Consider the following 16,571-nt stretch of genomic DNA (forward strand, 5'->3'; position numbering starts at 1 on the left):
TAAGAAATACAATTACAAAATGTATAGACATGTGTGCAGCCTTCAACCCCCCATGTCCACTCACCTCGTTGTGCTCCAGACAGCTGATCATGAGCTCCGTGAGGATGACCACTCCAGTACGACCCACCCCGGCACTACAGTGAACCACCACAGGGGGATTGAGGCTCTTTGATGTGTCCAGCATGGAGTTTGTGTGTCTTCTTACAGACTGGATCTCCTCTAGGTAGCCTGCAGGAAGGAACAGTGTTTGGATTTATTAACGGTATAAGAGCTTCGCTCATTTGCTTTCTTGCAGGGAGTTATATATGAATATCAACACCTTTGTCGCATCTGTCTGATAAATATGACAGTAGAGCCACGTGGCGATTAGTGCGGGTAGATGTAACAGTGGAGAGAATCCAGCCAGCTGTTTTCCCCGTACCCAGTTTCTATGCTAGTCTGCTGGCTTTAGTTTTAGCTTTACTATACAAGTGTAGGAGGCGTACCAATTAAATAGTCAAATTCTCTGAAAATGAATAATAATAACTCAGAAAATGACAAACTATTGCTTCAATCAGACAGTGAATAATGAAGGTCAGTGGTTCTCATCTCTTCCGGTTGTGTCCTAAAATTCACATAAACTGATGAAGACAATAATAGTGATGAAGAACTCACAGAGAAATCCTCCAACATATTCAGGACAGCCCTGCTCAGGCCAGTCAGTGTACTGCAGGTGCCAGACTGTCCTCTCCTGGCCAGACAACAGGTGTTTGACCTTTAATCCCGTGGTGGCGTAACAGCCGGAGTCAGTACGGAATTTGGTGGTCACCTTGAACTTGCCGTGGGTGGCTGAGTTATGTTTGGAGCCCAGTTTGGGCCAGTAGCGGTGACACTTGGATCGGCCTCCCTCCTGAACGCAAGAGAGCAAAATAATGATTGGCAGGTGAAGGATGAAGGAAAGGAGATGAGGAGATGAGAGGTCCGACCCTTACACATTAAACGTATAGAATCAGGAACACACTCTTTCACTGTCATCGATTTCTCAAACACAGACAGACACCAGCTGTCGGCAGCTGTGCGTGCATACCTCCTCAGCAGTAACCATAGCAATGACGTTGACCCCCTGCTCCCAGACCATCTGCCAGAAGTCGGCGCAGGTGTTGGCTAGCGGGCCTTGGGTGGCAATGTAGTGCCACTCCTCTCCTCTGATCATCACCTGGGAAAACGCAAACACATACACAATCCATTTCTGCACATAAAGACAGTAATAAGAGTGGTTGACGCACTATAAACTATAAACAGAAATGAGCCAATAAACTCACTAACAAGCAAACTCTCAAATATCAAACAAGGTCTAATAGGAAGACTAAAACTTGATGAGTTAAGTTTTTAAATATATTGCTTGTTAACTCATTTACATATATTAGTAATTATCTCATTCACCACTGTGTGGCAGTATAAACACCTGTTATTTTCTCATCCACAGAAGGACCTCTTTTCTCCATCTACACCTCTACTGACGCTTTCTTTTGATTTCCCTGATTAACAATCATAAGGCCACACACAGCACTGAAACATCTCCCGTCGTCAACACGCTCCAACCCCAGAGATTTCTCAGTGCCATTACATAACGAGCATGTCCCAGCCGATTCCTCAGGCCACCTCGTGACTGTAAACACAGTATTAAGAGATGGATGTGGAATAAACAAGGCCTTTTGTTCTGTGGCAGCTACCTCAAACGATGAGGGGGGGAGTAAGAGGGTTACACCGTGGTAGGCAGTGATTCAGTGTGGGGATCGCACTCGCACACAGGACCGCAATTAGGCATACACACAGTCTGCAAACTAATGCATACACACGACTCTGTGCTGTTTGCAACTAAGCATACTAAGCAATAGAGGGCTGGTGAGAGCAGCTCAGGTTGACTTAAGAGGGTTTGGAGTTTGGACCACATTCTTTGGGAATTCCACAAGCTCTGTGAGCTTAAAGGCCCAAACAGCTTTCAATAGCTGCCTTTCATCCTTCTCTTTGAGCCATTCCCTGCTTAGAAATGACCACAACAAAGATTAGCACAAAGCTGAAAGTATCGAGTTTATGCTCGTTTTTGAATTTTGTTATACGAGTTGGGTGTTGCAGAGAACTTCAGGACTATAACTTAGTCACACATAAACTTGAATGTTATAAAGCACTTAATGACATATTTTATCACCAAGTTTGTCTTTTCTGTCTGGCATTGTCATTGTTGTGCTTTATATCAGTTCACACTGAAAACTGACAGATTATTAAGTCTTATTTCACAGGGTGTCACGTTCACTTACAGTAGTAAACACTATATTAGCTGTATACAACAAAAAGTATTTCCAATTTTTCATGATTTAAGTCTCAGCTTAAGCTAAATAATTAATTTAAAAATTGTACAAAAGCCAAACACAGACTACAGGACTACAGACTGTTAGGCACTAGAATCATCTCCACCTTTATATGCGAGGCATTGATGTAACCCGTGTTGTTCTCCTTGTTGGGTACGAGCTCAACTCGATTGTCTTCATAAGGAACAACGTCACGAAAGCGGTTGCGCTCCGCGTTTTCAGGCAAAGTTGCTGTGGTGAGATTACAGTTTGCCCTCTTCTTGGACACCTGCTCATACTCTGTGAAGACCTGCTCTTCTTCCAGCTTCAACTCCAAGTTCTTACACTGGAGACACAGAGAGGAAAGAAAAAGTGTTAGTTAGAATACCAAGCAACACATTATTCAGAGGTTTTTCTTTTTGTCTTCCAAGGGCTTTTATTCATTTACATTCCACCATAACGAAGAGACTATTCAGACGGGGTGAATCCTGATATCTCATTATAATCTATAGCCACCACTCACAGCTGAATAATGCAACAATACAGCGGTAAAGAAGCTGAATATTCATCTAGGTGGAGGTTAATGTTTATGAGGCCAGTCATGTTGGAGATGGCAGCATCTCTGTCTCTCTATCTCTCTTTCTCTGTGGCTCCCTCGGGTCACATTCTTAACATACCAGCGGGCCTAGAGGCGATAAGCACCACCATGCCACACGTTCCACAGCCAACTTAGGGCTTGCACCCATTAGCTTAGCAACAGTCGGGACAAAGGCTGAGTTTTCACACCTCCGAACTCGAAAGCAACCAACAGACAGGACTCCGGAAATTGAATTTATAAAATGAATGTGATTGTTTTTCAATTTTATTGTGACAACTATCAGTCGCACGTCTTTGTCAGCAGGTGTGAACACTGTTGGTAAAAGATTCTATAATAATCACAATCACAAAGAGAAAGTAGATTCAAGATTTAATTAACTAAAGGTTTTTCAAATTATCCAACTGAATGGGAGGACTCTTAATCCAGTAGAATACAAAGTAGTTAGGATTACATTTTTATTCTAAATTATATATATATAGACCAATCAAAAGCAGATACTATCTAACTGAAGATGAGAAAAATCTTTCAGTACAGTTAAAGAATGAAATCTTACAAACTTAGATAACTCCACAAAGATAAAGGTAGTCTGAGTATCTTACCCGTTCATCAGTATTAGCTTTGGTGACTTCCTCCGCTGGACTCTCGGGAACAGGCATTCGTGCCACATAAAGACCGTTGAGGGCGGCCATCATCAGCGGCCTCTTCATGGAGTCCACAGACATCTTCTGTCTTTCCAGCGTCTTCAAGAGAGAGGAAAATCCTGGTGTCATGGTTATAGGTAGTGACAGCATTTCAAGTCTGACCGGCCTGCTGTGGCTTGCAGTGCGGCGCGCACGAGTAAACGTGGGTTGAGGAAAGCTCACAAGCATGTGTGTGTGTGAGTGTCCAGTTTTTAGGGCAAACCTGGCTGTACCAACACCGTCTCTCCAAAGGTGTGAACCAATGAGCCCGTCTATAAAGCCTATTAGTTGACCTTATCTTTCTCACTGCCCTCAACCTCTCCTTTAATTCTTGTTATTCCTTCCTCGCATTTTTATCATTCTTTCAGCCTTTATTTATTCCCGCCTAGCACATTGGCCTCTTATTCTTTCCAGAACACACACTTCCTCTGTCACTCTGACTCTTTTTCTCTCTACCAAACGCTAACCCACATTGCACAGTCCCTCCTTCCTCTGAGGATTACCTCTCCTAATCTCTGATGCTATTAAACCTCCAGGACTGCTCCACCCTTCCCCTCTCCACCTCCTTGCTTCCCTGTGGGACAGTCAAAACAACAGCTTGGTGGTCACCAGGGGTATCGTCTGTGTATAATAAACCAGCTGGTTTGAATTAAAAGATATTAGCTTTGACCTAACACCACCACTCTAAAGAGACAATCACACAAGGTCAATATTGAACAGGATGCAGTTTATCACAACCAAGCGAGGCGATTATATGATTTAAGTTACCTGAACTTGGTGCTGTGTCAATTGTTTGCCCCTTAACGAAGATTCGAGCTACACAAGAACACCCAACCCAAGGAATAATCTGGGGGATTTATAAGGGTTTTAGCTGGTTGGGGGGACTCAGAGCCTAGTGCTACCCTCTCAAGTCCTGAACCCTGGATTACTGCTAATCAGGAGCTATGAAACTAGCAAATAGACCATGTTGGTATGATGGGTTCAGTTTACCGGTAATTTTAAATTTCATGAGTTGTTACATGTCTAAAAAATAGTAATACAAAGATTTCTCACAATCCACGCTGACATCATCTGACCAAATACACCAAATATACTCTATATGGTACATTGAATGCATAATTTCAATTATGAATTAAAACATATGTAGTTGAATTAGCCACAGAGTGTCTTACTCACCCTTTGAGCGATTTCTCTCTCCACTATGCTGTCCTCCAAGGAGAACATCTCTGACACCGGCCTCTCTTTGACTGGCTCTTTCCTCACCCTCTCCTTCACACTGGTCAGGTCTGGTTCTGAAATGGATGGACCTAAAACAGCCCCATTCACCCCTCCCTGGTCTCCTCGTGTCAGTGTCCCACCTGCACCAACACCAACTCCAGGTCCACCAGCACCCTCACTCTGCCCAGTTTTGATGGCTACTCCCTGGGCTTGATTTGGGTCCATTGGCGCCTGGTTACCCTGTGGTCCATGAATGTGGTTGTGATGGTGGGTGTGGTTGTGGGTGCGAATCTGTGCACTGCTAGGAGGTCTAGGAGGACCAGGGTACTCTGGAGGGGGTTTGTTGGGCAGCTTTGCCAGAGCAGCCTGAAGCTGAGCACTGATGTCCTCATTGAGACCTGGGATTTGAACATCCAGCTCAGGCCTCTCCTCTTCTTCCTCCTCCTCTTCGCTCTCACTACTGTGTATGAGCATAGTAGCATTAGAGAGAGTCTTTTGATGCTGATAGGCCGCAGCTGAAGGTGGTGCTGCAGACACCTCTGGTGCTTTCTGGGCAGGCATCTGCATAGGCAACTCCTTAGGCTGCTGAGGTGGAGGTTGGGGCTGTGGTTGAGGCAAAGGGGTTTGTGGTTGGGGAGGAGGTACAGACTGAGGTGGCTGAGGTGGCATTACATGTTCTCTAAGAGTATTCCTCCGATGAAGGGGAGCATTCATGCCCTTTATCACTATGCCCTCCATCCCCCCTCCTCCGCCTCTCATGCTGCTGATTACCTCCATGCTGTGTCTCTTTCCCAGAGTGGAACGGTGCTTTGCAGCTGCAGTCAATGGTTCACTGACCTCTTGCAGGGACTGATGCACAACGGCCGAACTGTCCGGCTGGAAAGTCTTGACCGATAGCTGTACCATGCGGGTGACCAGCTCCGGACTGCTGCCCCCAATGCACCGGTGGCGGTGGCTCGCGAGGTCTGGCGTGCTGGTAGCTGGGCGGAATGAGCTGGAAGGGTAAGGCGGAGGAGGGCGTGACATATGGTTTCTCAGCATGTTAGCTGTAGCTGCATACGTCCCTGCATTGGTCCCCTGTTGTTTTGTATTTGCCAACTCAGGTGTGCTAACAGTGTGGGAAATGGAGCTTCCTACCCCACTACCCCCTCCACTACCTCCACCACCATTAATGCAGGGTGAATGACAGGGAGCCTGGCTGCTTGCTGGTCCGCCCTGATGAGGGCCATGGGATACTTGCTTACTGTAGCTGATCTGCAAGGTGGACAGTCAAACAATATGAAATAAAGAAAAGAACAAGAAGCTACAAAAAATAGAAAACAGAAGTAAAATTTACATAATCTGCATCTACCTGTGGTGTGTAAGGTCCAGGACTTGGCCCTAGGCCATGATAAGGGCCCCTCTCCCTCATCTCAGGCTGGCTGTACACCAGAGCTTCAGGCTGGCGGTAAGCACAAGCATTACTGATGTTCAGACTGCGCAGAGATTGGCTGTGGAGGTCATGATGAGTAGGGACCATGCGCCGCTTCTGACGCATGACAGCATCATACTCAGGTGTGGGCCTGTAGGACGGAGCAATGATGGCGCTGTGGCGGTGGCTGGGGATATAGTCCGGCCGCATGAGCTCACTGCCGGGGATGCTGAGATTGGAGGACATGGGTGAGGGTGGCACGAAAGTCTGGGAATGATTGAGGGAGCCCAGGCTGGGGCTGCTGTACATGCTTCCGTTGGGCACAGTACCATTGCGAAAGGGAAAATCCACGGGGCATCGGTCCAGGCTGGTCTCCGACTTGTAGTAGGGGTCATCATGGAATATGCTGTCTAAAGAGCAAAGTAGAGATAAGAAATAAACTAAAACCAGTGTAACACAGAACATGGTAAACATGTAAACTTCATTTTTCCTTTTGTTCCCACCATAATGAAGGAGACAGTGGTATACTTGTTGTATATATTATAAATATTCTATCGTGTGAAACTCTCTCAAGTCCACAACCAGAAAGCAAACAGTGCATATTCTCCCTTGACACAAATGCAGGGTGATGCCTGAGATCACGCTCCAGAATGATCTCACACCCACACATAAGTAGCACACCCTGAATGTTTTTCCACGTTTCGCTGTCAGGCTCCTCAGATTATAAGGCAGGCTGAGTTGTGTGATCAAGACAATAAAAAAGTAAAAGCAAGCACGAATGAGGTCACAGCTCGGCACCCCAAACTTTAGGCTCTAATTGGCTGGAGACAGTTAAAATACAAATGGGCTGTGAGTCACACGCCTGATGGGAAAGACACAATTAGCTCCACTCCAATGCTTGAGTTATTCTGAGGGAGGCAAAAATGTTAAATCACACTGTGGCCAAACAAGAAGCGGGAAGGGCTGAAACTTACTCTAAATATGTTTGTGTGTGTCTGTGTGTACTTTACACATACCTTGAGAGCTCTGTGTGTCTTGATAATGCTCTCCGTACTGGGAATGCAGTGACTGGAAGTTACAGGACTGGGGCCGTGGCTGAGTGGAAAAAAAACAAAAGTAATAAAACACTGTCCAATTATTAGTTATACTCTAGTACTTGAATGCATACGTTCTTGATCTGCACATACTGAAATTAAACCTTTAAATAGCATGCTTCTCTAACTTAAAATACTTGTAAATATTACCATTATTTCACTTCTTTCCATTGGCGCACCTACTCAACAGGTGACCGTGACCAACTATGACCTATTCTAGGGTCATGGTGTTGTCAGCCACCAGTGCCTGTGGTTCTTCAGACTGACATCTGAGCACTTGACTGGACTGACTGAACAGCTATTGTGCCACATTTAGCCTCGCCATTGTCTGGCCAGCAGGGAGGGAGACGCACAAATCACTGCCTTCATTGTCGCACCGGAAATCAGACCAAGCAACACCCTTGCAAACTTTCCAACAACACCCACCACACCACCAACGTATGTTAAAACCAAGGCCTCATGGCACAATTAGGCGCTGCCCTGAGTGGGAGAGTGGGGTCAAATCGCTAACCACGAACATTTCTGTCGTCCCTCCTAAATTCTCCCTCTGTCTTCCAGCCTCTGGTGTCATTTATACGTGCCAGAGGCAGGAATAAACAAGACTGTGTCAAACCTCTAAGCAACAGCCAGGAATTTTAAACCGTATGCAAGAAAGCAAATGCTACTGATGGTACCAAAGAGAGGCGATGGGTCCAGGTGGGCCTTCTCCTGATTGGTGCAGGTGAGTGGGTGGGCCTAAAGAGAAAAGTAGAACATGGTTTAGAAACTATATGTTTTGTTTTTCACCAATTAAAGATTAACATGATAATGCTATTTATATTACATTTATTATGCAACTGTCAAATGAATATTAAATGAAAGCTAATATTGAATGTGCTCATGGCTCAGCAGGCCTTTCTGTATGTCCTTGAGACTCACTCTGTACAGATCTTGTTCTGTTTGTAAAACTTGTGTCTGGCCGTGAAAAGACGAGCAACATACTTGGCCATTTCCATATCCTCCTGCAGATAGGCAGAAAGAAAAACAGAGATATTTTAAAGTGGCACAGCAGTTGTATTTATAAGAAAATCAAGACTAAATTCACCCCCCTTTATTTGTCTCCGTGAAGAGATATCTGGGAGTGTGTTTACACATTTTTCAAGTTGCACTTCCCACTGGAAACCTTGTGTGTGCATGTGCTGAGACCACCTGCAGACACAACACTCACCATGTGAAAAATGATGGTGTCGTCTCTGCTTGTTATCTCCACTGTGATAGCTGACTTGTTGTGCGCTATGGTACCAATGTCCTTCCACCTGTCACACACACGGAAACACACACATAAATGCACACAAGGACGGAAGTTTCCCACACTCATTTCACATATATTTTCCTGCTTAATAATTTATCCGTATAAGCTCCACTACCTCGTAATCACAAATGGGTTCAGATAACCTACCGGTTGCATAGATGGATAAATATGGGGGGGCAACTTACTTGTGGAGCATGATGGATCTGCCATTTCTATGTTTCACAAATACACCAATGAAGGACACACCGATGAAAATATCATTGGTGTAGTTGTCCTATGGAAGAATAACCATGACACAAGACATAAATGAAATCAAAGGCAATGGGTGATTTATAGAAGTGTGTGTGTGTGTCTGTATATGAGGTTGGGGTGATATATAATTTATCTACCTTGGCAGCAAAGCTCTCCTGGCCAAAACCATCCAGCTTCTCCACCTCTTTGATGTACAGCAACTCTGCTTCAGCAGGCTGCATTCGACTGAAAAAAACAGAGTACCAGGTTCTAGGAATGTCATTGTCTCTGTGCCTTTGACTTTCTCGTTACATATTCACGTGTACAAACATTAAACTGTGAAGGTGACGGTACCAATGACTCTTGTGCTCCTCAGCGACTTTCTGAGTCCAGTCCTCCAGAAACTCCTCTCCATTATGCCAGTTCTGTGAGAAAAGAGGAACAAAACTTAGAAAATACAAGGGAGATGAAGTCTAGATGAGAAAATCCTAAACAATTAAAACCCTCTCTGCTTCCTCTAACACCTAGTCTAACTGTTTTGCAGATAAAGCATGATCTGTAGCGTAGCGATGAACTAAAAAATAGTGTACGAGTAATTTAACCTATTTAGCAGCCACATGATCATTATCACAGCCCATACTCTCACTCAGATTATTGCTTATTCCTTCTGTTTTCTGCATGTCAATCAGGTTTGCAGAGGGAGGAGCTATAGAGCTGACACAGGAATGTGTGCCTTCAGGCAACACACACAGAGACTAGTACTTAAATAGTTAACGTTTAGGGGACTCACCACTGGGAAGAGCACATACTCCCTGAGGAAGTCCTGAGACATGAACTGAGTGAAGTCTCCAAAGTCAGCTGAAATCAGAAACACAATATGTTTATGGTAATCAACAGTGGGAGTCCATTTTCATGCATATAAAAGTAACATCTGTACAAATTTTTGCTATAAAATAGCAAAGTTGGGTTCACTATACAGTAAAACTGAAATATGCATTTGTTCTTAAAGGTTATCTTAAGGTTTTTTTGTTGGCCTTCATCTAAATCGATGTAGTTCATAAAATAAAAGATAAAATCACATTCATTTCATTCTACTCTGTTGTGTGTTTTATTGTTGTCAAAATGATCTCCCCACATGCACACTAGTTCCACAACACAGTCAGTCCTTCAGATAGGGCCTGTTAGTGCATCCTACTGCTATACATCCTGTACTGCTGTGCCGTTTGAAGCACAAACAAACCGAGGTGTAGCGGAGGATCCTTGCCTTTCCACAGATAAGCGTCTTCCTGATGCTGCTATGGTTAACCTTGGAGCTAGCGATAAGCAAACTGTCTGTTTACATTCCCCCCTGAGACACAGACAGCACGCAGGAACAACATCAAGAAGATGGAGTGAGGCTGTGTGTGTGTGTGGGTGTGTGTGTGTGTGTGTGTGTGTGTGTTAAGACTGATACCATAGGAACTCAAGTGGACTGGGCTCTCCCTGTGGTATGCAGCCATATTAGGTAGTGAAGTCAAGATGACCTGAGAAAGTAGAGTTTGTGCTCACTCTTTCTCTCTTGTGCTGTCTGTCTCTCTCTCTGGTCGACTATTCACATGAGATGTTTGTTCGTGCGTGTGTGTGTGTGTGTGTGTGTTACCTTGTACTGCTAGTCCAGCTAGTCTGATCCCCTGCTCAACTGTGCAGTGGAGACGTCCATCCAACACCTCTTTCTTCACCTGAAGATAATACTGATACCTAGACGAAAGAAAGAAAGAAAGAAAGAGAGAACAATAGAAATTGAGAAATAAAGGAGTAAGCCAGAGAATTGGATATATTAACGTGAGATTCGCTACAGATCATGTAAAATCTGTGACTTTACCCCTCGTGTATCAAAATTATATTCTGGAGTCCAGTATGAGTGAATGGTCACATTACTGCAACATATGTGGTTTGAGTCTGACTGCAGACCTTTATCACGTCCTGCGCTCTCTCCTGCGATGTTTCCTACTTGTTTCTTTGCTTTCCTAACTATTAAATAAAGCAAAATGCTTCAAAAATCAAATAGTTGTATACAAAACCAAATACCTGCATATGCATTTTGATGTACTTTGTGTTGCACCTAATGTTACAATATAGTGAAAAGCTCAACATTAGCAAAGTGATGTTAACAACTGAACTGTGTGTTGTTTTTTTATTATCTGATTGCATACCACAGTGTTTTACCAGCTATACTACAAAAAAAATCTAAGTGGGAGGTAGCACAGACACTCTTATTAGCTTTCAGAAACTCCCCAGAATTTGGTGGGTGGTTAATGTAATTTTTCCAACTAGCCACACTGTCTCTGAACACTGCTTATTTAAAGTAGAGCTGGAAAACATGATGGGCCTCACTTCATCATATTTCTCCAACGAAAGTCAAAAAGAGCTGCGCAAAATCCTTGCACATTAGCAACTAAAGGATTGTAAACATCTGCTGAGATACCACAGAGACGTATTCTTCCGCTTCTGCTTTGTGCAACAGAAATTATGCGTCAGGACGGCATTGGCAACAGCATTAGCTGGTCAGAACAATGCCAGAAAAGCCTGTTGCAGAATCCAAGTGAGGAATGAGTGAATCACCTCTATTTCAAATACCAGTGACTCATTTTTGACTTGCGAGGAATCTCAAATGTACACCAGTAAAGGCTAAACAAAATGATTTTAAAGGCCTGTAAATTTTCAGCTAACAGCAAGCAAAAGGTGAAGAATCTCAGTCTTCCAGGTCGTGGTTATCCCAAAAGGTGCTGTTCAGTGGGCAACTGGATTTGCTTTTATGTTTTTAAAGACATCAGCAAGTACAACACTAATAAAAACTGGGTTTAATCTTGGGTAGGACCAAAAACAGTTGGAATTATGATGGCATGCAAATGTGAGGCAAAGTGCAACTCACTGCACTGTGGTTTTGCCAAGTGTATATATTGACACTGCTCTGACTGCTGAACCCACTTGCAGCCTTCGCAAAATGTGGTAGGTCCCAAAAGTCCCGAAACCAAGAGGCTGAAATAAGTTTCTGATCTCCTTTTGTCCACGTTTAACCATGGTCCGACTGGATGTTTGTCTTTTGAAAAACGGAGCGGCCACACAAGAGAACAGAGGGAACTGTCAGGGTGACCGGGCTCAACGGCACAAAACCTTGCACACAGTTTCCTGTTTGTTACCATGGTGACCGCAGGCCAAGTCTTTCCGACGTGGTCTGCGAGACACCTTTTTCTGCTCTATCATCATTTCAATGAAGCCGTGTCTGAGAGTTCCACAGTTTCTTATTCTCTTTTATGCTTCACATTTCATATGCACCTCCGTCCCCCTCTCCACCACCTCGTCCTCTCTTTTTTGAGCTCCACTCAGCGTACTCCCAGGCCTATAATCTGACCCCGCCCTCCTCGCTCACCCTGTCATTACACCCATTGGCCAAGCTGCCATTCCGTTCCCGTGGCAACCCTCTAATTAGCCAACCACAACCACTGCGGCTGCCGCGGGGGGCGGGGCCAGATGTGGTCTGGAGGGGCGGAGCCACTGCAGGATGCAAAAACCCTTCAAATGATTGTGGACTTGGTTTTTTACAAACTCTCCGTGTTTTCCCAGCGCTCTCCGTATGGGGTCTGGGGAAATGTTGAGGTTGACAGTGGTTGCTTCTCATTCTGAGGTTCAATGCTAACGACATTATGATGTTTATACACATGCGAGACCAGCATGGAGAGGCGGACAGTAAACTGTTGAAATAACTATGAACAAGTGAAAGCGTGACAGTGAAAAGCAGTAAAAAGAAGTTTATCGTGCACCTCATGGGAGATCCCAAATTACACAAAACAACCACCAAACATTTTTATAAACAAGTGGTTCACAGCGGATTTGGATTTTTCACTCAAACAAACTAAAAACAAACCTGTGCCCCCCCCCCCCTACTCCGTGTCCCCTGTACACAATTTGTTTACAGGTTGGTTTGGTTTGTTTTATTTATATAAGGTCTTACAAGCCACAGGTAGGAAATGATTTTTATGAGAGACATTTAGGCAATTTACCTAAAATATGATTCTCTGCATATTCCTACAACTAGTGTATGATAAAATCTCTTATCTGTATAAAGACACAATCATTAAGATAAAATATCTCGCTATTATATGTCCTACAAATTCTCAGACACTCCCTTTATCAGTAATAGGTGATATTGTTGATGTTTAAATGGTTAGCCTGACCATCTTCCACTTGACTAATCTGTGTATTCAAAGTACATCATGGAGCAAAAAGAGATTTGAGCAAGTGGAGGCCAGGCTGTGACCTTCACTACCCGGCAGCTAATACAATATTTAAGGTTTTACTGGTAAAATAAATAAATACATTTTAAGCACTAAAAATGAAACAGCATTTGTTTTGTCTACTACTCGCGGAAATCCATTATCCAAATTGTAACCAGCTGTTAAAAATAACTGTATAAGCAGCAAAATTTGAGTTCAACAAAGTACAATATAAAGCTTTATGGGTGTTGAATAATGCATCATACTTGGGGAAAAAAACTGTGTCCGGAAAATGTTTGCACATGAAGTTATCCTAGCTCCATATAAAGTCCACATGCATGGTGAAGTAGAAACATATACATCGATTGTGAGGTGAAACCACACCTGAATTTCCTGTTTCCTGTTTTCCTATGTTTTCAAAATAAAGGCAATCCTATCCTTAAGTATGTCAATTTCTTGAAGACCAGCTATATTTGTCTTAAAATAATTTATTTTAAATTCCGGAGAAGGTCCCGTACTTTCCAGAGATATCAAACATGTTAACATCATATGGCTTCAACAAATAACTGACGCTTGAATATGTATATGATTGTAAACAAATCATAGTGAAAGATAATTTCCGATATTAAAAACAGACAAAAAAGAGGATGCATACAGTAGATAAAAAGAGGATTGAATGTATTAGAAAATCAGTCCATTAAGTTTGCACAGAACATAAACATAAAGAATACACAGAACATCACTTTAAACATGCCTTAGATTTGTTTCACAAGTCTAATCCACAAACACACACATCCACAAAGACGCTCTTATAGCAGCACACACCTGGCATGTATGTCAGAATGACATCACCACACTGTAATAGCAGGTGAACGCACATACAAAGACACGAGTTAGAGCTCTTCGTACTAGCAGTTCCTTCTGACTTCTATCCTGGCAGAGAGCTGCTCTGGCACTCCAGGCAGCCACACAGGCACAAAGAGCCCTTTATATGCCCACGCATGTTCAAGCCTCGCTCAAGTCATGCTGCCAGATGTCCAAGCAGCCTGGACAACAAGGCTCCAAGCATATGTGCATGCATGAATGTGTTTATGTGTGTACATATGCTTCAACCCCTTGTCCACCCCCGCCACCTCTGCAGGGGTGTGACCCCCAACCACCCCATCAGCCCCATGATGGGTCCAGACGGCTTGTGTGGGAGGCAGGAGGATTTCACTTTGAATTGTGTTGAATCAGCAAGGGGCACAACAGAGTACAGCTGTGTGTGTGTGTGTGTGTGTGTGTGTTAGTGATAACTAGCTGAACAAAGCTAGGATTTCAAGGCTGCTGCTGTTGCTAGCCTTAGGGTCTGCTGAGGCCAGCTGGCCTCACTCTGGTCAACAGCTCTCTGTTTAGGTTCTCCACTTTCTCTCTCTGGGCCACTTTGTCTCCTCCTTCATATCAGCAAGACAGAAGGAAGGGAGCACACATCACCTGCTGCAAGATGTGTAGGTGGTAAAAGTCTGAAAAATCCAAGAGGCAGTTTTAGGAAGAAAAAAGAAAGTGATGGGTATCTAGTTATAAGTGAGCACAGTATACTGTCCTTACTTGTGACTAGTATGTAGTTAGTATATAGTGTCGCTGAGGCCTTCATATATACACAAAAGAAGTTAGTCACCCAACAAAACATTCCCAACATTTTCAATATGATGCATAATGTGAGTAAGGTTTTACTCCATGTGTTTACTTAGGAGGCCTCAGGGATGTCTAAAGAAATAGATTCAGTTACAAAGTCATAGGTCAAAGAAGGATTTTAATTATTACTATCTTCAAAATTTTTTGTTAATCTATAAAAGGTATAAAACAAAAATAGAATTTGAACTTTATTGGTGACGTTTTTAAGATGTTTGTGTCTTCTAGTCGCCAATGTAAAACCCAATAATACTCAAAGTGCTGTGTTTTACAAATAACACACTAAGAAAAGCAGCAGATCCTCACACTAGAAAAGTGAAAGAGAAAAACACAATGTGATATTTGCAGAAGTTAATTTGTGTCCTACACAATGTTGGAAATGGAAATGACCAAAGCCAGAAGGAAAGGAAGAATTGTTGCATTGCAGTTTGACCACAGTGTGTAATAAAATGTCTCTAATTAAAAGGCAAGACGTGTGAAGTGTTTACAATTCAGTAATCTCACTAAATGTGGGGAAATCTTCTTACTTCGTCTCACCGTGAACAGAGTTACAGCAATTCTGAGCATAATTGCATGACTATAAGCGGAGTAAGATGTTTACACTCCAGTCTTCTGGGACCTTAATTTCATGATAACTGGATTAGTAGCATGCACGTGTAACCAGTTAACACACATACACACACACAAACACACACACACACACACAGACATTAATGTTAACCCCCTCCTCTGGGTGATTTTCACAGCTGCACAGAAGAAGGAAGAGAGGAATGGGGAGAAACAGATGAATGGATGGACGGGAAGAGGAGGAGATCCAGTATCAGGTTACACATCAGTCGAGCACTGAACTTCAAAGGGCACCACATTATAAAAGTCACATTACTTTGTCAGTAAATCTCATTTAATCAGACAAGACGGACTTAAGTGTCTCTCTAGTTTGTGGCAAGGTATGATGAATTTGTTTCTAAAACGCCATCACTTAAGAGATTTTTTTTAATTTAAATAGACAATTGTATTACTTACATGCCGTAAAAATAGACCCAGTTGGATTCCTTTGATTGATTTACTGTTTACGTGCCTTCATTTTGAGGTAACATCTTCACTTTACAAGTTACTTTCCTCAGTCTGGTCTTTGTGGAACAGAGGTCCCAATGCCCCAAAACCCAAATCCACTCACTCCCACTCTGTTTTTACACAAAAGCATAAACAGACTTTTCTATGTGGACCCATAAATATGTATAAGTTCCAACAAAAACACACGCGGGCAGCAAACACAAACCACATAAATAACAAGGTACAAACCCAAAGCCCAAAGTGTTTTTGCCAAACTTTCTCTGTCCCCACTTGTCTTCGTCTTTACTCTCTGTCGTTCTTTATCTAAATCCTAACAATCCCCTTTTTTTATTAGACCAGGCGGGTAGAAAAAAAAACTGTAAAACCCACAATTCAGGATAATGATTGATTGCTTGTGACTTGATTGACTTTATCAAGAAGCTGTGAAGATTGTTTTCAACAGCACTTTTCGAACAGCTTGCCTCGGGGAGCATCTGTGTTCTTACAATGTGCCGTATTGTGACCGACTCCTCTGACAGGGCTGCAGCTGGCATTTGAGAGGATTCTGGGGGCTGTTTGTGATGTGTGTGAGGTGTGTGTGAGGTGAGTGAGTGTAAGTGTGCACTTATGTGTGTGTGTGTGTGTTTTGTGAAGCAGACATCCCCCACCCTCTTTACCCCCAGCACTTCTGCTGGGAGGAATGTGTGGTCTGCCTCCTACGCTGGACGGCTGTGCCAACATTCC

General features: G+C 43.3%; 1 protein-coding gene across 1 annotated transcript in view; it reads right to left on the reverse strand.

Annotated features, from left to right (window-relative positions):
- LOC113149154 (protein tyrosine phosphatase non-receptor type 14) overlaps positions 1 to 16,571 on the reverse strand; it is a 30,456-nt gene that overhangs the window by 2,147 nt on the left and 11,738 nt on the right. The window contains exons 4-19 of the mRNA XM_026341049.2: positions 10,490 to 10,587; positions 9,641 to 9,708; positions 9,205 to 9,275; positions 9,009 to 9,096; positions 8,805 to 8,893; positions 8,536 to 8,623; positions 8,247 to 8,329; positions 8,003 to 8,063; positions 7,251 to 7,329; positions 6,175 to 6,644; positions 4,782 to 6,077; positions 3,525 to 3,665; positions 2,455 to 2,673; positions 1,067 to 1,195; positions 655 to 889; positions 65 to 228 (exon numbers count right to left, since the gene is read on the reverse strand). Of these exons, the coding sequence (XP_026196834.1) occupies positions 65 to 228; positions 655 to 889; positions 1,067 to 1,195; positions 2,455 to 2,673; positions 3,525 to 3,665; positions 4,782 to 6,077; positions 6,175 to 6,644; positions 7,251 to 7,329; positions 8,003 to 8,063; positions 8,247 to 8,329; positions 8,536 to 8,623; positions 8,805 to 8,893; positions 9,009 to 9,096; positions 9,205 to 9,275; positions 9,641 to 9,708; positions 10,490 to 10,587 (3,379 nt within the window). The remainder of the gene's footprint in view (positions 1 to 64; positions 229 to 654; positions 890 to 1,066; positions 1,196 to 2,454; positions 2,674 to 3,524; positions 3,666 to 4,781; positions 6,078 to 6,174; positions 6,645 to 7,250; positions 7,330 to 8,002; positions 8,064 to 8,246; positions 8,330 to 8,535; positions 8,624 to 8,804; positions 8,894 to 9,008; positions 9,097 to 9,204; positions 9,276 to 9,640; positions 9,709 to 10,489; positions 10,588 to 16,571) is intronic.

This window comes from Anabas testudineus, chromosome 24 (assembly GCF_900324465.2).
Source record: "Anabas testudineus chromosome 24, fAnaTes1.2, whole genome shotgun sequence".
In the NCBI taxonomy this organism is placed as follows: domain Eukaryota; kingdom Metazoa; phylum Chordata; class Actinopteri; order Anabantiformes; family Anabantidae; genus Anabas; species Anabas testudineus.